The sequence below is a fragment of the Megalobrama amblycephala genome, linkage group LG11 (genome assembly GCF_018812025.1).
Source record: "Megalobrama amblycephala isolate DHTTF-2021 linkage group LG11, ASM1881202v1, whole genome shotgun sequence".
Classification (NCBI taxonomy): Eukaryota; Metazoa; Chordata; class Actinopteri; order Cypriniformes; family Xenocyprididae; genus Megalobrama; species Megalobrama amblycephala.
The window spans coordinates 9,764,582-9,790,361 of NC_063054.1; the positions used below are offsets into that span (position 1 = coordinate 9,764,582).

General features: G+C 37.8%; 1 protein-coding gene across 1 annotated transcript in view; it reads left to right on the top strand.

Moving 5' to 3' along the window:
• Positions 1–25,780, top strand: part of dab1a (DAB adaptor protein 1a) — a 582,896-nt gene that overhangs the window by 411,767 nt on the left and 145,349 nt on the right. Inside the window, 2 exon segments of the mRNA XM_048208606.1 lie at positions 4,074–4,184; positions 16,463–16,663. Coding sequence (XP_048064563.1) covers positions 16,597–16,663 — 67 coding nt within the window. The 5' untranslated portion in view covers positions 4,074–4,184; positions 16,463–16,596.

Sequence of the window (25,780 nt, forward strand, 5' to 3'; positions counted from 1 at the left end):
AGTTGAATGTTTGAAAACCTCCTTCTGTGAGATGATGTGGCTTCTTAAACAAAATAGGGAGCTGAAGGATCATGTGAGATGTCGATTAGCATTGCATTATAAATATACTTTATTATCATTATTCACGATTCACGAGCGCTTTAGGTAGCGCAGACATCAAAGTCACTTAAGCAGCCTCTTTCCTGTGGCTGATGAAAACGGTCCAGCAGCACACACCGACTGGCTTTACTCATCTGGAATATGTTCAGCCATACACAGATCAATAAGAGCTCCATTGAGGATCACTCAGGGCACACCAACCGTTCTGAACATCACGCTCTGAAAGAGAACACGTCCATCGGGCCTGGAACAATTAAAGCCAAATAGAAAGCAATAGAGGAAATGAAAAGGCGAGAGAGGCAGGGGAAAACAAAATAGCAGAGGAGGAGTAGGGGAAAGGTTAAGTGGTCTTATCAGTTACTACCCATGATGCCACGGTGATGGGCGGCTCATGATGAGACAGCTGGGACGTGTTTCTGATATCTAAAAGGGCAACCAGAGAGATGATTGGCAGGCCGCAGCATAAGAAAGGAGTGCGTATGTTAAGTGGATTGTCACTCTGGTTGGGAATAATGAGCCTGGAATGACACTTTAGCGGGATGCCTCTGATCAGACAGCGGGAGAACTTGCATGTTCCTCAAGAATGAAACAAAAAAATCCTCATGCATTATTCAGAGCCAGGATACCTCTCTTTTTTCTCGCCTCTTCCTTTTTGACTAGAAAAGAATGAGTGCTTGTGCCATGCTGATAAAATGAACTGTGCTAAGTACTACCTACTCTGTGCATCCCAAAATTCCCAAACGTTTTAGAAGATATGTAGCACTTATTCAATTTGAGTGTTGCAAGGAAATATGGGCAGTCGCCTGCAGTCAGACGCATAATTAACTGAGCTCACTGTAGAGCCCAATGAAAAGCTATATATCTTCTTATATATCTCCATTTCTGGGTGGGTGGAAGAATGGAAGTAGCTGAAGGATAGGGATGGAAATCCTTGTTTAAATTTATATTTCCTCTTAAAGGGATAGTTTACCCAGAAATGAAAATTATCCCATGATTTACGCGCACTCAAGGCATCATAGGTGTATATGACTTTCTTCTTTCAGACGAACACAATTGAGTTATATTAAAAAAATATCCTGGTTCTTTCAAGTTTTATAATGGGAGTGAATAGGGTGTTGTATTTTGAAGCCCAAAAAAGTGCATCCATCCATCATAAAAGTAATCCATAAAGGTTAATAAAGGCATTCTGAAGCGAAGCGAAGGGTTTTTGTAAGAAAAATATCCATACTTAAAACGGCCCACACCTATTGCACATGTGAGAGTTGTAAACGGATCCGAATGTCAACGAGTTCTTAACACATTTATTTAAATAAAGCATTTTAAACAGCAGTTTATCTGACAATACATCTGATTATGTGCTATGTGTGTGTGTGTGTGTGTGTGTGTGTGTGTGTGTAAACACCACTGCTCTTGGCTCGTACAGGTACCTGTGCTGAGGTGTGTCTCAATGGCAGCTGCTCTCATTGGGTTGTAAGATGCCATGTGCTCTGACAGTGCCATCTGTGCAACGAGTACCAGATGCCAACCTGTCCCAATCATGTCATGCCAAGGCCTGTACATATCCTCTACAATCACCACAAGTAATGAATCTAGCGCCCTGTCACTCATTAAGCACACAGGCTCAAGGAAACAAAGGATTGTGTTTATTCTGCAACGTTTCACGCTGTGGGATGCTGTGATCCTGTGGGTGTTGGTCTTTTTAGGGTGGATAAACTGTCAGTCAAAGGTCAAAGAAAGGACAATTGACCTAAGGAGACTAAGACCTCTTAGTCTAACACCTCTACATTCCCCATGTTGAGAGAAATCAGGAGTAAGTGCAGAGGTGCTGTGTGAACATGATGGTTATTGTAGTTCTAGACAAAAAAAACAACAAAAAAAAACAAGCAAGCAAGCCCAGCCCAGGTGAGAAAAAGTAATGCAAAAGTAACATGACACATTACTTTCCATAAAAAAGTAATGTGATTAGTTACTTTATAGGGAGTAGCGCAATTTGTAATGCATTACTTTTAAAAGTAACTTTCCCCAATACCGCTGACCGACTTCAGGCCAGACCAAGCCTTCAATTCATCTGACAGACAGTAAAATATCCAACACTGAATGATGTTCTTTGGGTCTTGAGTCACATTCTTTAGGGAACATGAGAATTTGTCATCTTTCCTGTTGACCTGGATATCCAAAACCTTGCTAATGCTCATGATTTTGTAAAGGCCACTGCAAAAACAGCCCAACGAGTCAAACACTGGAGTCACAGTGTGTGTTGAGAGGAGATGGGCGCTTTATAAGGGGACGCACTGAGTCATAGTGGCAAATCAGATGTGCAGGAGAACTAATCTGCTTTCTGAGAGAAAGACAGATACTGAGCATAAAAGGGGTTGAAATGGAAAAAAAGGGAAGAATACAGTGACAGAGTACAGGGAGGAGAAGGAAAAGTACAGCTGTCTCTCGTAGCAGTGGTTCACAAACTTGCTGAAAAGATCCCATGTTATAATATGGGATATACACTACTGTTCAAAAGTTTGTGGTCAGTAATATATGTATATATATATATATATATATATATATATATATATATATATATATATATATATATATATATATATATATATATATATATATTATAATGTTAGAAATGCAAATGCTGTTCTTTTAAACTTTCTTTTCATCAAAGACTCCTGATCATTTTCCCACAAAAATATTAAGCATCATAACTTTTATCAATGCAGATAATAAGAATACAATCAGTTCAACTTTTGAACTGTAGTGTAAGTTCATCTGTCAGGTGCTGATATGGCTAATACTATTATAATATTTGGCCCAGTGTTTGATCCATCTGTTAGTTTAGTAAATCGCACTTCTGCTGATGTTTATATATGGGTCAATGATGTGACGGGTCATTTTTTTTGTCCAAAGGCCTTAATAATAATAACAAACAAAGATATGACATCCAAAGTATGTAAGGTAGTACAACTAGATCTCTTTTACTAAATCCAAAAGGTTTTAATTATATTTTGCTACATATAAATACATTTTAAAGATTTCGAAGTGTCAAAGGGTCATTTGGTTTAACCGACCAAAGGCCAATACAGCCATTTCATTTGTGATTAAAATATAAATAAAATAAAATGGTATTAAAATTATGCGTACAAGTCGTTGCTTTGTTATGAGAAAGAATGGCCGGAAAAATAAACTTCATTGATGTCATTCAGAGTAACTAATATAAAGGGACCTTTTTGGATCAAGTCATGCGGTCAGTATCTTGTGACAGGATGTGACATCATTCAGACAACTGCACAGGACCACATGGTCGTGAAGCAAAGTAACTAACTCTAATTTAACTATTTGAAAATTCATGTTTTCAGTTGCTCATACGCATGTCCTGAAACATCAGGTCATTCGATACAACCACTATAAAACATGGAAAATGTTGTAATATTTTAAAAACTTGTACTAAATATAAAATGTTTGATTGTCCTTTTCCTAGCTAGCTAGATATCAGCCTGTTAGCATTGTTTGAAAATATAAAAAACAAAATTTTGGTTAAACTGAAAGACTTTTTAGTGTCAAATTTTGTCCATCTTGTAAAAAAATGACGAAAACAGTGTTAATTGATTATAAAAACCACATAATCTCATTTTTATCACTTAATAAAACTTTTTACACTTTTAAAAACCTTATTCGTCAATGACCCATGTACAAAGTTGTCAGTTTTTCTATTCAGACTGTCAGTGTCATGTTAAGAATGCTGCATATTGTTTGATTTTTGCAGTTCATTAAAAACTTTACTGCATTTTAATGATTGATTTTAAGGATATTTTGGTGTAATTTTGTACAATGAGAAACTCGGCACTTGATGCTCAATGTAAAATCTGAAGTGAAACCAATGCAGCTCTGTGATATACAGTAATATGTGGTTTCACTGTTAGCTTTCGCTGTCTTACCCTCTTCCTGTCTCTCTCTCTCTCTCTCGGTAATAGGCTGAACGGTGCAGGTTGGAGTTCAGAGAGAGGCTTTATTAGCTGTGGTCCAAATAAGATGAGACACGAAACGACAGGAACAGACTGAGAGCTACCGTGACCCAGATTTTGGTCAGTTTTGTGTGCAAGACTCTCACTTTCTCTCTTTCATTTTCCTCACCCACACACACACACAGACCTTGTCTGAAGAAAAAAAAAAAACAGAGCATAAACGTTGCTAGACTTTCATCTGAACCCCCTAAAAATCTGTGATTAACTCAGCTGTCAGCACCCTTAAAAATGTGATTATCTCTTTATACATTTGCTGAAAACAGCGGCTGCAGTAAGATATCTGAGGTTGGCTCTATATAATATAATATTATATAACTGTACTGTACAGACATATTATTATATTATATTATTATATTATATTATATTATATTATATTATATTATATTATATTATATTATATTACTAAATATTAAAAAAAGCCACAACAGCTCATATTCCGGAATAGGCCGGGCCCCCTTGAGGTTAAAATTTATTGGAGATGACTGCTAGATTAGAAAACTGCATCTGGCAGGATGTAGTGTATTGTGGGTACAAGCATTTGTTCGCTGTGTGGATATGTTTCCTTGATTGGCAGGTCTGGTTCACTGTGATGAGACTGCTGCTTTGTCAGGTGTGCTGTTGAGTGACAGCACATGTATTAGTGTTATCTGCTATATTCAAATATTCAGAATAGAACTTGTGACACATAATTGTTCAGCATTTTATCCAATGCATTGACATACTAAAGAACATTTCTTGCAGTTTCTCAAGAATCGTTGTCTTTATCTAAATATCTGAGCGGTAAATTTATTATTTAGATAGCTGAGAGAGACTGAATATGTAAGACGAATTTACGTATTCAGGGCACGTCCTGAACTTCGGAAGGTGAACTGGGACTCAGTACAGATGGCAAGGGAAAAAGGGAGCAGAGCCTGACATGTCCTGTCATTTACCCAGACGGTACGTACGCCTGTGTAAGTGAGTGTGGTTATCTGCATTTTATGTCAGAGAATTGCTGTCATGCGCTGTCAGTTGTGGAGAGGCTAGTAATGACACATATTTATCTACCCATATGTGCGTGAGTGTGGGTAACATTGCATTTAAACACATCGAATTCCATGGTTGGAGCTGTGGTGGTTAGCACACATGCTGTACAGACACCTGTACATTGAGGGATGGTGCTCTTATGGGTGCTGGTTTATTTACCATCCATCCATCCATCCATCCATCCATCCATCCATCCATCCATCCATTCGCAACTCACAGTTATCCATCCATCCATCCATCCATCCATCCATCCATCCATCGGCAACTCACAGTTATCCATCCATCCATCCATCCATCCATCCATCCATCCATCCATCCATCCATCCATCCATCCATCGGCAACTCACAGTTATCCATCCATCCATCCATCCATCTGCAACTCAGTTATCCATCCATCCATCCATCCATCCATCCATCCATCCATCCATCCATCCGCAACTCAGTCATTCCTCAATCCATCCATCTGCAACTCAGTTATCCATCCATACATCCATCCATCCGCAACTCACAGTTATCCATCCATCCATCCATCCATCCATCCATCCATCCGCAACTCACAGTTATCCATCCATCCATCATCCATCCATCCATCCATCCGCAACTCACAGTTATCCATCCATCCATCCATCCATCCATCCATCCATCCATCCATCCGCAACTCACAGTTATCCATCCATACATCCATCCATCCATCCATGCATCCATCCATCCGCAACTCACAGTTATCCATCCAAACATCCATCGGCAAAACTCACAGTTATCCATCTATCCATCCATCTGCAACTCACAGTTATCCATCCATCCATCCATCCATCCATCCATCCATCCATCCATCCGCAACTCACAGTTATCCATCCATACATCCATCGGCAACTCACAGTTATCCATCTATCCATCCATCTGCAACTCATTTATCCATCTGTCTGTCCATCCATCCATCCATCCATCCATCCATCCATCCATCCATCCATCCATCCATCATCCATCCATTGGCAACTCACAGTTATCCATCCATCCATCCATCTGCAACTCATTTATCCATCTGTCTGTCCATCCATCCATCCATCCATCTGCAACTCATTTATCCATCTGTCTGTCCATCCATCCATCCATCATCCATCCATCCATCCATCCATCCATCCATCATCCATCCATCGGCAACTCACAGTTATCCATCCATCCGCAACTCAGTTATCCATCTGTCCGTCCATCCATCCATCCATCCATCCATCCATCCATCCATCCATCTGCAACTCAGTTACCCATCAATCCATCCACATCTCAGTTGTAAATCCATCCGCAACTCAGTCATTCATCCATCCATCCATCTATCCATCCATCCACAACTCAGTTATCCATCCATCTGTCCATCCATCCATCCATTCATCCATCCATCTATCCATCCGCAACTCAGTTATCCATCCATTCATCCATCCATCTATCCATCCATCCACAACTCAGTTATCCATCCATCTGTCCATCCATCCATTCATCCATCCATCCATCCATCCGCAACTCACAGTTATCCATCCATCCGTCCATCCATCCATCCATCCATCCATCCATCGGCAACTCACAGTTTTTCCATCCATCCGCAACTCAGTTATCCATCCATCCGTCCATCCATCCATCCATCCATCCATCCATCCATCCATCCATCCATCTGTCTGTCTGTCATCCATCCATCCATCCATCCATCCATCCATCCATCCATCCATCGGCAACTCACAGTTTTTCCATCCATCTGAAACTCAGTTATCCATCAATCCATCCGCATCTCAGTTGTCCATTCATCCGCAACTCAGTCATTCATCCAACCATCCATCCATCCATCCATCTATCCATCCATCCACAACTCAGTTATCCATCCGTCCATCCATCCATCCATCCATCCATCCATCCATCCTCCGCAACTCACAGTTATCCGTCCGTCCATTCAACTCAGTTGAGTTACTTTTCTTTAACAGTAATGCTGCTAGGTAATTGCTAGGGTATTCTGAGTGGTTGCTAGGTGGTTGCTAAGGTATTCTGGGTGGTTACTAGGGTGTTTTGGCTAGTTACGGGGAGTTGCTTACTTACTGAAGTAAAAAAAAGAGCCCATTCCCAAGTCTTCACGAGGTCCAATGCTTTAACAAACACCACTACTGTAATAAAGCCTCAGTGTTTGTCTGTATAGCATGTCCTGACCATTTGACCCCAGCTGGTCTGTAAACGGCAGTGTCAGCAGGGTTCCTATAAGACTGGCCTAGATGTGGTTCGCGAAGTATGCACTAGCCCTGGCGCCCACAGCCGGCCGCAGCGCCTGGCACGGTGTGCCTGTTAGTGGTGGGTGATTTATGGGGATTAAGCGGGCTTGTTGGCAGCGTGCTACTTATGGGCATCCAATTTACTGCCTGTTTCCTCCTCCTCCTCCTCTTGCCCTCCTTACTCTTCCATAGCTCCGTGGGTGCTGTAGACCCTGGCATGGTGGATGATCCTTTAGACGTAGCGGGATGCACAATTCTTTCAGGAGCTTTTTATAGAGCCTCAATTAGTCTTGGAAAGCGTGAAGGAATATTCCGGATGGATTTGTAGTAGCGGCAGTTGTCCCAGTACAAGTGGGAGGCACGGAATAGTCCTCTGCCATGTTGATTTCTTTGCTCTACAAGGTGTATCCAGCAGCTGATGTACTAGTTTTGTCTGTTGCCGTCTGTTGTCTGTTGAAGTCCATCCCAGCTATGCAGTTTTGCTACTGATCTACTCAAATATGGCAGCTAAAGTAATGTCAAGAGGATGTAGGAGGTTTGAATATTAAATAGACCTTGGTAAAGAAAATCGTTCTTTCCATTGTGTTTTCTGCTGCTGGCTGTGCATACTGACCTGACATTTTTCAGCAAAATGTTCCTCATTCCTCATCTCCTTGAACTTCACTTCACTTTTTAAGCAGTTTTCACACTTAATTTGACTGACTTGTCCAAATCGGAGTTTGATTTCACCCTCTTCTACCCATTTAGTCCTGAACCAAGGTATGGTTACAAATACATGAGTACCACAGGGTTGCCAGGTTTTCACAACAAGACCCGCCCAATTGCTATTCAAAACTAGCCTAAAACTATCCCAATTGTGGGGTCCCCCAGTAAAAATCACATTCCAGGGGGTAAAATCCTTGTTTTTGGCAGGGTTCCCTTGGTAAAATTTGCATTCCAGGGGCTAAATATCATGTTATTTGGGGTCGCTTCACCTGGCGGACATGAAAAACAACCCAGAGCAACGGTGTTAAAGTAGCTCAGTTCCACAGGAAAGCCGCAGACTTGGCAACACTGGAGTACCATCGTGGTGGCAGCCATTTACCAGTTTTGCTAGGAAACAAGTCAAAATGTCCACCAGCCGACTAGTCAATCAGTTTAAGTCTACAGAAGGTTTACTTTTTCTAACTTTTGGTTTTAGCTATATTATTTCTCACAGCTGTGCTGTTAAGGGCATGCATTTATATACAATTTCTTCAAGAAGACATTACTATGCTAATTGTGTGTTGTGTTTTGATATTACACGGATGGCAAGGTAATAAATGGCATGAAATAAACACATTGCAGTTTGCAAATATTATATACACAACTGTTCAAAAGTATCAGGTCAGAATGATTTTTAAATATTTTTGAAAGAAGTCACATATGTTCATCGAGGCTGCATTTATTTGATCAAAAATACAGTAAAATAGTAATATTGTGAAATTGTATTATTTATTCCTTTAAATAGTCTAGCTTATTATTATCAATGTTAAAAGTATTTGTGCGGCTAAACATTTTTTTTTGTGGAAACAGTGATCTTTTTTTCAGGATTCTTTGATGAATAGAAAGTACAAAAGAAAAAGATTTATTTAAAATAAATATCTGTTGTGACATTATTAATGTCTTTACTGTCACTTTTGACCAATTTAATGAAACTATTCATTTCTTAAAAAAAAAAAAAAAAAAAGGATATTGTGAAGAGTTTAAGCCACACAGTAATGAAAAATCCACAATCCACATTTTTTCATGGTTTTGGTTTTGTAAGCACATCTCCTCAGAGTCCTGCAGAGCTGTGTTTTATCTCACTAAACATTTCACTACATCTGCAGTCAGTTTTGAAATAAACCGATAAAGAAAAAACATGGAAGGCAACCTCAAATGATTTACTTCTATGTCTGGTGGCTTGGTCACCACTTTTCATGCGCGGTAAACTTCTCCGGCTCACCCACTTTCCTATCATGCTCTGAATGTGTGGCGTGTCCCAGAGGAGACCTTAGCCTAGATATTAGAAATATCTCCAGCGCCTCAGGAGAATGATGCACCAAACCTCGCCTTATGTCTCGTGGAGGAAGAGAGGGGGGCAAATCACAGAGAAAAATATTTAGTTTTTGCCTTCATGGAGAATCTGTCATCAAGCTAATATATTTCTGACAGGAAATGTGAAATGATTTTTATTTATTTTTTTTGCTTCATGAGAACCATTCATGGAGAGTGTTAAAGGAGTCATGAACTGAGATAGAGTTGTCAAAAGTACCAATCGGTATTGAAATTTTAAAAATGTGATGCTTTGAGTGCTGTTGAGCGGATTCGTAAACACTTCTGATTGGCCATTGTGTTGACGCGCTCATCGGATATGTCTATGATTGGCTACAATGCACTGGCATGTTAGTGAGATGATGAGGAGAGAAGAGCAATACAGGACTAAAAATAACATTACCTTTCAAAGGAACCTAATGCTAGGAATATAGTTATTTTCAACAATGTGAATGTCTCAGTTGAGCTTTATTTATTTGCATTCGGTACATTTCACTATGGATTCCTTGGAAATCAGTCGCAATTTCGGAGCAGGCTTTGCAAACAGACTTTTACGAAATGGACGCGACAGTAATGCAACAACATGTAAGTAACTGTGTTAATTCTAATGCCTGATCTGATATGTAATGATTCATGTACAGTCAGATGTTCTTTATGTGTCAGTAAATCAAACCAGTGACTAAACGGCCAACTTCACGTTGTTTCTCTTAGTAGGATGAAAATAATCTGTTATTTAAACGTTGATTAAATTATAGAAAGCGATCAACGAACGCTTCCTTTACAATCACTGGAGCTGTCAATCAAACAGCGTGAGTTTATCAGTGACTGAGTTCTGGGCTCGTGCCAAAACTCCCATTATATTCATCAAATTTCTTATTTACATTGTGTTTGCACAGTTAGTCATGATGAAAGCGTTCATTAGTGTGCAGAAATCGAGTTACAATGAAGAGATCAATGCATTTATGCACTCAGCAACATCTGTGATGTTCATCAATGCAACCTTTCATGCCATGATCTAAATGTAATGCTATAATCAAGACTTTTTACGATTAGTAAACCTTGAGAGCTGTAATAGTAAAAACATGCTAAAAATTTTTGAGAGAGTTCCACATGGAATACTTAGCTATTTCATATGCAAAGATGTCAGCCAATCACAGCAGTGGGCGTTTACACTGAAGTCTCGCAGCAGACACGCCTCTTAAAACAGAGCGTTCAAATAAGAGGGCTAAAATCAGGGTAGGAAAAATGCCTTTTATTTTTAAATTATGACAAGTTTTGATGTAAAAATCATACTAACATTATAAGTGCACCCCAGAAACATTATAAAACAAACAATGCAGTTCATGACCCCTTTAAGAAATTAATAGGAAGAGAGGTAAAGAATAGCACAAAAAGATGACGTTGCAGGTCGAACCTCCTTAGCCCATATGAGCATCAAGACCCAATATATGTGAAGAACATGCGTTGACTGCTGTGCCATAATTTTTCATTCTATGTTTTTTTTGGCGCATGTTCGATACACAAAAGGTGAAGCAAACAATTGTATTTTTTCCCTGAAAATGACAATATGACATTCACAGATTTTCAGTGCAGGACAGTGAGCCAGCTGGTCTGAATAGTATCAAGGATTATGCGATTCCAGATGTACAGAGCGAAGGTAAAGAGAGAGGCTAATGAAAATGGAAAGAAAAAGGCTAGAATGGGAAAATGTTTAGTGGAGAACTCGCTCTCCCTCTCTCCGAGAGATAATGGCAGTAATTGGACTGACTCACAGCTCCTCTCTGTGTGTTTCTCTCAGATAAAGAGCGCCGCGTGAATCTCTGCCGCTCTCTCTCCATTCGGAATAAATGTTCTGCACACAATGTGCGGCGCGTGGCCAGGCGGTGGCTGAAGCTCAGGGCTGGAGCTCGAAATGAAATGGCTGTTTAAATCCCCTCGGCGGCGGCTTACAGTGGCCACTACCCCGGCCTGCTGAGCGGAGCCCAGGACTTTAGAGGATTTTTGCAGACTAGCCTCTCAAAGCTACTGTGCTCAGAAGTGATGTGTTTGGGCTTTAACTTTGCAATACATTTTGTTTTTTTGTGGGGCAGACTAATTCTACTGATTTACTGGTATTAAAGCTTTACATTTCGGACGTGGGTTTGGAACTGAGCTTCTAAATCACATCCAAAATACTCCATATCTACATTGCAAGTAAATCTGAGACTACCAAATATTTTTAAAGGGATAGTTTCCCCCAAAATGACAATTGTGTCATCATTTACTTTCCAAACCCCCTTTGAAAAGTAACATTTTAAAGAATATCTCAATGAACACACAAACTATTTCCAAAATGTTGACAAGACAAGTTTAATATAACATCTGTTTAACTTATAATTTAATAATGTAACTAGGGCTGGGCGATATATCGCATGCGATTGTCACGCGCATTCCGTCAGTAAAGCCGGTTCCCTGATTACCGCTAAATCGCCATCACCTGCTTTTAAATGGAGCGGCATTTAATAGACAGAGCCGTAGATCACTGATAAGCTACGCAATATCGCGTTCATTATCGCAGATGAATCGCCTTCAATAATGAATGCAATGTAAATGTAACTTAGATTACACATTTTTCAGTTTTACTCAAATTAGGGTGATGCAAAAAATGAGTACACCCCACAACAAAAACTACTTCTTCTAGTACTTTGTATGGCCTCCATGATTTTTAATGACAGCACCAAGTCTTCTAGCCATGGAATGAACAAGTTGGCATTTTGCAACATCTATCTTTTTCCATTTTTCAAGAATGACCTCTTTTCGAGACTGGATGCTGGATGGAGAGTGATGCTCAACTCGTCTCTTCAGAATTGCCCATAGGTGTTCGCTTGGGTTCAGATCAGGAGCCACTGAATCACTTTCACCCTGTTCTTCTTTAGAAATACAACAGTGGCCTTAGATGTGTGTTTAGGATCATTGTCATGTTGGATAAGTGCACGATGATCAAGGGCATGGAGTGATGGTAGCATCTTCTCTTTCAGTATAGAGCAGTACATCTGTGAATTCATGATGCCATCAGTGAAATGCAGCTCCCCGACACCAGCAGCACTCATGCAGCCCCACATAAGGACACTGACACCACCATGTTTCACTGTAGGCACCATCTATTTTTATTTGTATTCCTCACCTTTGCGATGCCATACAGTTTTGAAGCTCCAGAGTATAGAGTCCCAGTAGTCTTCATCTTTGTCAGCATGGGCCCTGGGAAACTCTAGACGGGCTTTTTTGTGCCTGGGCTTTAGGAGAGGCTTCTTTCGTGGACAGCACCCATGCATGCCATTCCTCTGCAGTGTATCCCATATTGTGTCACAGGAAATAGTCACCCCAGTTTGGCTTTCTACTTCTTTAGATAACTGCAGTGAACTTGCATGCCGATTTTCTTCATCAGAAGACACTCCTGTCGAGGTGTTAACTTCCGTGGATGACCTGGACGTCTCTGTGAGATGGTTGCAGTTCCAGCTTTTTAAAATTTTTGTACCACTTTTGCTACAGTATTCTGACTGATAAGTAGAGTTTTGTTGATCTTCTTGTAGCCTTCACCTTTCTGGTGTAAAATTATTATTTTCTTTCTCAGGTCTTATGACATTTCTCTTCCATGTGGTGCCATTGCTGACAGCATGAAATGGGAAGGGGTTTTAACACCCCTGTCTGCTGGACACCTGTGTAATGAATAATTAGATTCACCTGTGGTTGAATTCTTGTTAAATTAGACATTTGTAATCTAAAATTTAGCTTTGCTCCAGAGACTTTCAGTGGGGTGTACTCATTTTTGCATCACCCTAATTTGAGTAAAACTGAAAAATTTGTTCTCTAAGTTATATTATTAACCTTACTTTCATGTTATAAGTCAAACAGATGTTATATAAAACTTAGTCTTGTCAACATTTTGGAAATAGTTTTTGTGTTCATTGAGATATTGTTTAAAATGTTAATTTTCAAAGGGGGTGTACTTATTTACGCTGAGCACTGCATATTTTTAATTTTTTTTTTACATAATATATTTTTATTTTATACATATTTATATCATTACATATTGATTACAATATTATTTTTTTTAAGTATGTTTCAACTGTTTTTGTTTGTTTTCTCATTTTTACAATACAATGAAACTGTCAACTTTGGACCCCATGTCAGTGTTTTTTTTTTTTTGTTGTTGTTGTTGTTTTCCCCCCCACCATTTATATATTGTTTTATGTTTTAATTAATGTTTTGAATTATTTTTAATTTTAATTTAATTTTAGTTAGTGATAACACTATAGAAAATTATTTTCATGATCTGTTATCACAACATTTTTTCTTTTGTCAGATCAACTTAGATAATTAATGTGGTTCAGATAACATAATATTTTGAGTTTCTTTTGATTAAGCCAATCATCTTCATTGTATTAACACAAATTTTTAATTTCAATGAACTCAAAATTTTAAGGCAACTTAATTTTTACTTTTTTTTAATTTAAAATACTTTTTTTAAGTTAAACCAACAATTCTTTTTTACAGCGTACCCCATTTGAACAAAAAGAACAAAAACAGGGTCATTCAGTGTCATACAGGTGTGTAACAACATGATTGCGAGTAAATAATGAGATAAATTTCATTTTGGGGTGAACTATCTCTGAAAAATGTTGCTTTTTATTTTGGTAGATTAGATCAGAAAGTTATAGACTCATGTCTTGAACTCAGGTTGTTCAGCTGTGTTATGTCTTAGAGGCATCGACTCATCCCAGTCGATACATCTCGAGGTGTATCGATTTCTAAGTGATGCCATGTTGTTCGGTCGGCCTGCCTGAGCAGTTAGCACCGGTCCCTGCGGTCTCTTCCTCGTCTGATTGCTGTTGTGGGGCAGAGCGCAGTGAGGTGGAGCTGGTTTTGATCTGCTGATGGCTCTGGCACCTGCAGTGATGCTACAGTGCCACTGAGGCCAATTAATACATGAAAGGTGCTTCCCACCACCCAAGAGGACAGGGCTGGTTGCGGAAGTGAAGGAGGCGATGGTGGAGGTGCACAGGAAACTGAGCTGGCACTGTTTGCATTGACAAGGTGAGAGGCGAAAGAGAAATGAGAGAGAGCTGATGAAACAATTTAGCGCTTCCTCCTGCCTCTTCCCTGCTACAGGGAGAGAAAACACTGAGAGAAAACAAGCCGAAACCTCCTTCAGAAAGAGCGATGTCACACCGTGGAACATTATTAGCATCAACAATATTAGCATTTAACATTTTCTGCAAGTTGTCATCTACAGGGCTTTCAGAAGACATTCTGGTCTGCTAAAGTTTTTATTCCAGTTTATTCCAGACTTGAATATGTTAGTTTGTGAAAGAGAGAAAAAAAAAAAAAAAAAAAAAAAAAAAACTCTTTTACTTTAAAGTGTAGATTTGTAACATTTTTTTCTGTTGCTAGTTTTAGTATTTACTTCATATGTGCTTAAAGCTGACGTGTGTGATGTTTCCATGTTATTTTTAATCCCAGTGTACTATCTATCTATCTATCTATCTATATATATATATATATATATATAACAAATACTGTAAAATAAAATAAAAACCGTAATAATATGTAAATAAAATAGTGTAAGCATTAAAAATTTAAATAAATGTAATAGAAATGTATTTATTTATTTATATAAATATCATGGTTTATTCATTGTTTAAATGTTATGCAGTGCTGTCATTTGATTAAAAAATTAACTAATTAATCACACATTTTTTTCTGTAATTAATCGTGGTTTAAAAAATTGGAGTTTAATATTTTTATATTGTAATAATTGCACAGTTACTTACTCTCCAAATTAATTTAGAAGCAACTTATAGACAGTATATTTTAAATATTTGTTTAATGGTATCTTTTTATGAATGAAGGCCAGTATCACTGATACTAATACTGCTACTGGTGTCTCCATGAAACTGATTTTTTTTAAACGTTAATTGACATTTAACATTACAGTACAACCTATATAAGCTATCAATTTCAACATTTATAAGGGTTTTTAAAAAAAACAACTTTCAATTTAAGTAAACTTAAAACAATCTTCACATAAACCCATTATAATAAATAAAGTTATCAAACACTTTACATTCTTCACTGCATAAATTATTAATTAAATATAGATTAATCCTTATTAAAGCTACAATTGTCTCTGTTACCTTTGCTCTTTGATTAACATTAATGACAAACATCGCAGCAACTGGTTTATTATGCTACTGTCACTTTAAGAGCTGCCGTTGCTGAACATGATGTGGATCTGACGCGCATCTCATTTTCTCACAACTCTTTAAATTCATTTAAGATGTTATTTAAGACTGCTCCTATCAGCTTACTCGACACAATGGGCATTTTGGCATATTTCTGTGTGTTATTGTTTGTTCAAGCGCGGAAGAGAACTCGATACTGGCGCGTGTATTTCCGTGCACACGAGTTGTGTGTGTGTGTCACACATTCATCGCGTTCTCGTTTGTCTTGTGGCACTTGAATGGTTTAAAAGCATTATAAAAGTGTGTGAATAAGAGCGTGATTATGTAACGTAAAGCTAGCCAAATTATGACGGAAAAACGGATGCTGCATTATCTTTTGACGTGTTAAACTGAAAAAAATTCCACAAATGCGTTAACGCGCTAATTTTAACAGCACTATTATAAAGGTTTTTGAAAGGTTGCACAATATGACATTTTACAACATGAACTAACCTTGCTTTGTCATAAAAAAGTAAAATCTGTTATTTTAAAAGACTTGAACTTAGTTTTTCAAGAATCTCATCTTGCTATTTTTTTCTCGTTTCCTTTTTTATATATATATACTCATTATAGAATGCAAGTCATTGTATGCATCAATTGCGTTTTTATGGTATTTTTGTGTGTCATGTCATAAGACCAATTTGGTAAATTCTAACAGACTTTCCAATGCTATGGATCCATGGGTATTAAAATTATACCACAACACTTTGGTTAAATGAATTCAAAATGTCTTTTATCTCTTCCCTTGCAGCCCTTGCTGGGAGTGAATGAGATGCCGTGTCGAGGCTAGAGGCAGCGGTGGACTGTTCCCGAGTCAGTGGAAAGCCCCTCTAGATGAGCCAGTCACAGCCACCCAGCTGCACGGTATAGGAATAAGGATTTAATATGTCAACAGAGGCCGAGCTCCAGCCTGCTGCCAGACCCAGCGTCAGAAAGGATTCCAAGAAGAGAGGTACGAGGCCCTCATACGGGCGCATGTGTAAACAGACAAACACACACTCACGCCCGGGGGTTTGTTCAGTCTGTGAGGGTCGGCTTTAATATCACAGGCATACTGTGCAGATACTGCACACACAAACAATCACACATGCACAGAATACAGAGTGGATTGAAAGATTCGCTGAGGTCTTGTTTGTCACGTTTGGACAGAACTGAATGAATTTGTTTCCCATGCATTTTTACATTTAGATAGATAGATAGATAACATGTGTATAAGTGTGTTTGTGTAAAGCGATGTCTTTGTCTTTTACCTTTTAAAAGCTAAGGGGATTTCCCACAGTGCTAAAACAACTTCCTTGTTCTGACTCACTCAAAAAAACAGTCTTTGTTTTTGTAACTTTCACTGATATTATTGACGGACCCTTTCTCAGTACCAAATACGGTATATTATTTATATAAATTATTATTTATTGAACAACAATATTTAAATTAACAACAATAGCCATTATTAAAGACAATAGGAAATAAACACACGTAAACAGTTCAGTAAAATGTACAAAAGCAGTGCTTTAGTACAGGATTTCAGTTAAACATAGCCTAAATATAAAGTTATGAAACTTCATTTTCCCCTTAACCCAAATCTTTTTGCTCCGAAACAAGTAATAGATTAATAAAACCAAAGATTGCCCGTTTGATATACACCAAATGAATTATATCTCATGTTTGAACACTATCTACATAAGAGCCAGCGGCAAATTCCCGAAGGACTGGCCGAGATGAAGCTGCGAGTACATGAGCGCTGAACGCCCGCTGATGGCCTGGAGCTCATATCTAAAATAGGCGCTATGTTTATTTATGAGTCACATATTTGAGATCTATACTACTACATTCGCCCTTAAAAAACTAAATTTCGTAACAAAACAATAGTAGTATTTAAAAAAAAAAATATATATATATATATATATAGTATATTTGTTCGACCGCCATGACAGTCGCCACAAACGGAGTGATACAAATGGTAAAACGGTATGAGTGCTGATACTGGAGTAACATCGCACGGCTCTCAGCCAATCAGATTCGAGAACCAGAAAGAACTGTTTTATATGTGTGTATATATATATATATATATACAAAATCATTCACTATTTGGTGCACTGTTAGCCCGGATAAGTTGAATTTGCTTAAAAATTTGAGGAAACTGGTTGCCCTAAAAAAATTAAGTAATGTTAACATAATAATTCGAGTTCATTTAACTTAAAATGTTTTGTAATATTAATTACTTTGTAGTTATTACACCTAGTATATTTAAGTTCAATGTACTAAGCAAGTTAACTTGCCACCAATCAAAATTCATCTGTGCCTCCCATCATGCATTGCTGCATGAATAAATTATGAGCTGAATTGTCTTAGTAATTTTCTTTATTCTCACTATATAAATTTTGCTGTTTTTCTGTGACTTTTTAGTAGCTTGTTTTCTAATATTCAGAGTTGATCTGTTTATCAGAATATGTGTGTGCCTAATTTTTTTTTTTTTTAATTGTATTGTAAAAGTTGATCTTCTGCTGTAGAATCACAGTGCTGCTGTAATCAATAATGTAAATCTAACTCAGAGATTGGGCTCTAAATGAGTTCAGTGATTCAGATCAAATAATGATTATGTGAAAACATAATCAACACCACCTGATCATCTTTTAACTTTGCTTGTCTGGTTGGTTTTAATGCAGTTAAAACTGCCCGAACAAAATCTAATATTAAAAAGTCAAGGGTCAAGAGTTCAACTAAAGCAAACCCTGACCTCGATGATGGTAATTTAAAAATTGTGATTTTCTCCTTTGGTGAAAAACTATAAAAAGGTAAATGTTTGGAAAAATGTCTGTAGAACAGCCAAAACAAATGTTCCAACTGTTCATCAACAGCTCCTTGAATTCACACACACCACGACAAAATGGCATCATTACCTGCCGCAAACCAGTGTGTAGGAGGCGTGGTCAGGAGAAAAACTTTATAATTTAAGTGCATTTAACTTACATTTATTAACACATTCAAATACACCCACAAATTAGTAGAATATACTTATATTTTATAAGTAATGCAACCAAACTTAAATATTTTAAGTATATTGTAATTATATTTTTAAGTAAATATAAAATCCGGGCTAAGAGTGTACTCATGAAACCCTTCTTCTGTGTGGCAGTGTTTTTCAGGATTCTTTGATGAGCAGAATTTTATTTATATTCAGTGTGTTTAAATGGATGAGTTGAGGAATTGAATTATCAAACTCATCAAGTTTATTTATTTATTATATTTCAAATCTACAGTACAATACTGTAATTCTTTAAATAAGGATTGACTGTTCTTCCATGAAAGTAAAGTGAGTGGGATAGTTCCCTGGCGGATGCATTATGGTATTTATGTTTTTTTCAGCATGTCTTCATATGCACGCTGCCTTGTGTTTTTCTGCTTAGAATGAACATTTACCATATTTTCCATGTCATCACCCTCATCTTTGCTGTGGTTCACACAGTAATGGGTACTCAGACAGATGTTTGGTGATGGGACCAGTGCCAAGGGGCCTGTCGGTCATTGTATGGGCACCGTATAGAGGGGACAGGCTGTTGCCTCTCTTGTTATAATGAGTCTTATTGCACTGCCCTCTTGTGATGCGCCACCTGTTCCTTAGCGGCCACACAATGGCGTTTTGTGCCAGGCCATGAGCCCATGAGACCGTAGCGGCACAGCTGAGGGGTGTGATGACACCAGATGTCCCATAGTGCTAGGAAATGGAGATCATACAGCTAGAGCTGTGGTGTCTCTGTCTGACTTTTACATAGCATTGTATTGTCTACAAACAAGTCTATGAACTTTATAAACTTCTCACCTCTTTTAAAGAGTGAGATATTCACATAACATCATATACTGTTTCTTAAAGAATAAAAAAAAATGAAAATTCTGTCATTAATTACTCACCCTCACGTAGTTCCACACTCGACCTAAGACTTTCGTTTATCTTCAGAACACAAATTAAGATATTTTGATGAAATCTGAGAGGTATATGACTCCTCCATACAGTGGGTACGGAAAGTATTCACACCCTCTTAAATTTTTAACTCTTTGTTATATTGCAGCCATTTGCTAAAATCATTTAAGTTCATTTTTTTCCTCATTAATGTACACACAGCATCCCATATTGACAGAAAAACAGAATTGTTGGCATTTTTGCAGATTTATTAAAAAAAGAAAAACTGAAATATTACATGGTCCTAAGTATTCAGACCCTTTGTTCAGTATTTAGTAGAAGCACCCTTTTGATCTAATACAGCCATGAGTCTTTTTGGGAAAGATGCAACAAGTTTTTCACACCTGGATTTGGGGATCCTCTGCCATTCCTCCTTGCAGATCCTCTCCATTTCTGTCAGGTTGGATGGTAAACGTTGGTGGACAGCCATTTTTAGGTCTCTCCAGAGATGCTCAATTGGGTTTAAGTCAGGGCTCTGGCTGGGCCATTCAAGAACAGTCACAGAGTCATTGTGAAGCCACTCCTTCGTTATTTTAGCTGTGTGCTTAGGGTCATTGTCTTGTTGGAAGGTAAACCTTCGGCCCAGTCTGAGGTCCTGAGCACTCTGGAGAAGGTTTTCATCCAGGATATCCCTGTACTTGGCCGCATTCATCTTTTCCTCGATTGTAACCAGTCGTCCTGTCCCTGCAGCTGAAAAACACCCCCACAGCATGATGCTGCCACCACCATGCTTCACTGTTGGGACTGTATTGGACAGGTGATGAGCAGTGCCTGGTTTTCTCCACACATACCGCTTAGAATTAAGGCCAAAAAGTTCTATCTTGGTCTCATCAGACCAGAGAATCTTATTTCTCACCATCTTGGCAAACTCCATGCGGGCTTTCATGTGTCTTGCACTGAGGAGAGGCTTCCGTCGGGCCACTCTGCCATAAAGCCCCGACTGGTGGAGGGCTGCAGTGATGGTTGACTTTCTACAACTTTCTCCCATCTCCTGACTGCATCTCTGGAGCTCAGCCACAGTGATCTTTGGGTTCTTCTTTACCTCTCTCACCAAGTCTCTTCTCCCCCGATAGCTCAGTTTGGCCGGACAGCCAGCTCTAGGAAGCATTCTGGTCGTCCCAAATGTCTTCCATTTAAGGATTATGAAGGCCACTGTGCTCTTAGGAACCTTAAGTGCAGCAGACATTTTTTTTGTAACCTTGGCCAGATCTGTGCCTTGCCACAATTCTGTCTCTGAGCTCTTCAGGCAGTTCCTTTGACCTCATGATTCTCATTTGCTCCGACATGCACTGTGAGCTGTAAGGTCTTATATAGACAGGTGTGTGGCTTTCCTAATGAAGTCCAATCAGTATAATCAAACACAGCTGGACTCAAATGAAGGTGTAGAACCATCTCAAGGATGATCAGAAGAAATGGACAGCACCTGAGTTAAATATATGAGTGTCACAGCAAAGGGTCTGAATACTTAGGACCATGTGATATTTCAGTTTTTCTTTTTTAATAAATCTGCAAAAATGTCAACAATTCTGTGTTTTTCTGTCAATATGGGGTGCTGTGTGTACATTAATGAGGAAAAAAAAAATTAGCTTAAATGATTTTAGCAAATGACTGCAATATAACAAAGAGTGAAAAATTTAAGGGGGTCTGAATACTTTCTGTACCCACTGTAGATAGCAATATAATCACCACTTTCAAGGTACTAAAGACATTGTTCAAACCGTCGACGTGACTGCAGTGGTTCAACCTCAATGTTATGAAGTGACGAGAATACTTTTTGTGCGCAAAAACAAAACAAAAATAATGACTTCATTCAACAATGTCTTCTCTTCAGTGTCATTCTCATATGTTGTTAACGTTCAGCGCTTCCAGTTTCTACCTCAGAACGCCAGCGGCACTTGAAACGCTTCTTACTGGATCTCACACTGTTTAGTGATCGAGATTGGTCAGCGTGAACGAATGATTTCGTTCTGGGCTCGTGCTGCTGTCTTTCTAATAAATGGTCCATGCGGCGTGGTTTATACGAGTAGGCATGTTCTGCTTTTGGCGCGTTTAAGGTTTCTCAACAGAAATGGCAGCGCTTATCAGTTATCAAATTGTTATCACTCAAGGTTTATGGCTACACCTGGCCTAAAATCTAGTGCTGTCACCGTGTGTTGACGATGTGTGTAGTTATAGACAAGCTGTGGGCCGTTTAAAATTCATCCCCGGGCCAGACACTTTGGACTCTTTGCTTGAAGTGCTCATCATTTTAGTTATAAGTCTCACAGATACAGAAATAATACACTCAAGGAAAGTCAACAGGAGGATCATCTCATTCGTTCCACCCTTTTTTAATTCTTCAAACATTGTTGTAGACCATGTTTTTTTGGTTAGAATAGATATATATGAAACAACAGTGAAAGACTAGATCATTAACCTTTCTTTTTTTACCCTGTAGCAAACAAAAACAGATATAATTATGCCTCTGAGGAGGCACATGCACACATATGCTTTTCCTATCAATTGCATTGCCTTGAATATTTAAGCACTAAATAGTGCTTATTCTCAACCAGTCAACAGGAACAAACAACATCCACCTGTCTCTTCACCATCTTCATAACAAGCCTGACCTGCATCTCCGTTCCCTATTGAATGGATGTAATTGCACCTGCTGTCTTTTCCCCTAGAAACCATTTGAGCGGGAAAAACTATCGTGAATCCGTCTGTTTATGACCACAAAACACCACTGATCTGTTGCTAATGACAACGACCTTCCACCCCTATGGGAACCGGTTTAATATGACCTACAGGATGTGGTTAATGACAGCCTTCTCCTCTTTCAAAGAAATGATCTGATCCTCCTATGAGCTGCTCTCTCCACATTGTACGTGCCTTACCAAGAATGCAACAGTGGCCAGTAGTGGAGAATGTGGCCTATTACTGCCTTGACTAACTGAAATGGTCATATTTACAAGCACACACCACCAAAATGTAATGTTGGACAGATGGAAAAAAAAAAAGAAACATATATATTAGTGCTGTAAAATATATATATATATATATACAGTACAGTCCAAAAGTTTGGAACCACTAAGATTTTTAATGTTTTTAAAAGAAGTTTCGTCTGCTCACCAAGGCTACATTTATTTAATTAAAAATACAGTAAAAAAAACAGTAATATTGTGAAATATTATTACAATTTTAAATAACTGTTTTCTATTTGAATATATTTCACAAAGTAATTTAAAGCTGAATTTTCAGCATCATTACTCCAGTCTTCAGTGTCACATGATCCTTCAGAAATCATTCTAATATGCTGATCTGCTGCTCAAGAAACATTTAATGTGTACAATTGTACAAAATATTTGTGTACAATATTTTTTTTCAGGATTATTTGATGAATAGAAAGTTCAAAAGAACAGTGTTTATCTGAAATCTAATCTTTTGTAACATTATAAATGTCTTTACTGCCACTTTTGATTGATTTAATGCATCCTTGCTGAATAAAAGTATTCATTTCTTTAATTTCTTTTCAAAAAATAAAAATAAAACTTCTTACTGACCCCAAACTTTTGAACGGTAGTGTATAATGCTACAGAAGCTTTGTATTTCAGATAAATGCTGTTCTTTTGAACTTTCTATTCATCAAGGAATCCTGAAAAAAAAGTACACAACTGTTTTCAACATTGAAAATAATCATAAATGTTTATTGAGCAGCAAATCAGCATATTAGAATGATTTCTGAAGGATCATGTGACACTGAAGACTGGAGTAACGATGCTGAAAATTCAGCTTTGCATCACAGGAATAAATTACTTTGTCAAATATATTTAAATAGTACACAGTTATTTTAAATTGTAATAATATTTCACAATATTACTGTTTTTTACTGTATTTTTAATTAAATAAATGTAGCCTTGGTGAGCAGACGAAACTTCTTTTAAAAACATTAAAAATCTTAGTGGTTCCAAACTTTTGGATTGGACTGTACTGTATATATATATATATATATATATATATATATATATATATATATATATATATATATATATATATATATATATATATATATTAGTGCTGCCAAACGATTAATCATGATTAATCACATCCAAAAATAAAAGTTTGTATTTACATAATATATATGTGTGCACTATATATATTCAGTATGCATTTATTTTATTTTTTTATGCATAATATAATAAAGATTTTTTTTTTTTTTTAAGAAAATCAGTGGGAACCAAAATTGTTTGGTTACCAACATTCTTCATAATATCTTTTATGTTCTGCATAAAAAAAGAGAGAGAGAAAAAAAAATGCATACAGGTTTGGAACGACTTGAGGGTGAGTAAATTATGCTTTTAAATAAGCTAATCAAGGGAAGAAAAAACTTAATTTACTGCTTATTAATAGTTAGTAAGGTAGTTATTAAGTTTAGGTATTGGGTAGGATTAAGAATGTAGAATAAGGTCATTCAGAATAAGGCATTAATATGTGCTTAATAAGTACTAATAAACAGCCAATATTTTATTAATATGCATGCTAATAAGCAAATAGTTAAAAGACCCTAAAATAAAGTGTTACCGAAATGAAAATCCATCCAAAGAAACACTTCAGTGTTTTACCGCAAATTCATCTCAAACAGTCAATTTAGACAAACAAGGTTGTTTGACATGCCCTTGTCCTCAAAAAAAAAATAAAAATGTAGAACAAAATTAGGCAAGGTGAAACAAAACCCACATGAAATACTTGTTCAAAATGCAATTCAATGTTGGGTTGCCACTTGATGTCCAGTGTAAAATGTGGTTCCTGAAGAACAATCAGTTGAAAAGCAAAGCTTTAGACAATAAAGACCACCCACCATCACAGCCATCAGGACACTGAAGTCTCGGGATTACATCAGCGTAATGACATTGGTACACACACACTGAGGTTTTAAACATGCCGCTAAATTAATTGAGGAATAATGAAGCAGGGTTTTATGTGCAGTTGGGTCCCGGAGGTCCATAGAGGGAGAGCATAATAATAAGGAGAGAATACACACACACACACACACACCATAATAACACTTTACACACACACACTCTCTCTCTCTCTCTCTCTTTTACACACACACACACACACACACACACACACACACACACACACACACACACACACACACGTGTGTGAGAGTAAGTGCTCTTGGGGCAAGGTGTAATGAATATGAATGTCATTAGGGCACATTAGAACACCGCAACTAATAAATAAAGCATTCACTGCAGTGTTGATGAGCTCATCCCAGCTGCATTCAGGCCTTTCTCTCCCAACCCCTCCCCTTCTTATTTTTTCTAATTAATAACACAAATAGAAGTGAATTAAGCCCTTTATTTAACCTCAGCTATTGAGGAAGTGACAAGCGGCTAATCTGAAGTTATGTGTGTGTGTTTTCATGTTGCTGAAAAGGGTATAGTAAAAATCACAAGATAAAATACACAATTCAGAACGATACTGTGAAATCGAAGCAGACTAGGACATTTTCTTCATTAACACTTTATTTTACAGTGTCCTGTTACATGTACTTTAGTATAACTTATGCATGATTACAAGCAACTAACCTTAAACCAAACCCTAACCCTATAGTAAGTACATGTAGTCAATTAATATTACTCTGTACTTAAAGTCGTCATGAAATCAAAATCGAACCTATTTACTTTGTAAGCGCATATTACTAGTCTTGTGGTGAACAATTAAACCGTGCAAGTTAATACAAAAAAAAAAAGTTTGTCGTGGTAATCTTTAATCAAAATCTGAAAATTTACTTCCGATCTGGAATGGCGTTCCTTCCATGATGACGTAAGTTTGATGGCTTCGGTTGAAAACGCTTAAACCACTCTCCTCCAACCGTTAGTCTGCTATGAGCGAGAGATGGAGAGGAGGAGCGCTAAAGTCCTGCCCTCTATTCAATATTCCGTTTCACTTGGAAATACGTCACAAAACTGGAGAAAAGTCGTTTGCAACTTCCGGTTCACGGGGTAGTTCATTCCATTTGTCGTCATTTACTCACCCCCAATTCCAAACCTCTATGAATTTCTCTCTACTGTTGAACACAAAAGATATTTTAAAGAATGTTGGTAACCAAACAGTTGATGGACCCCA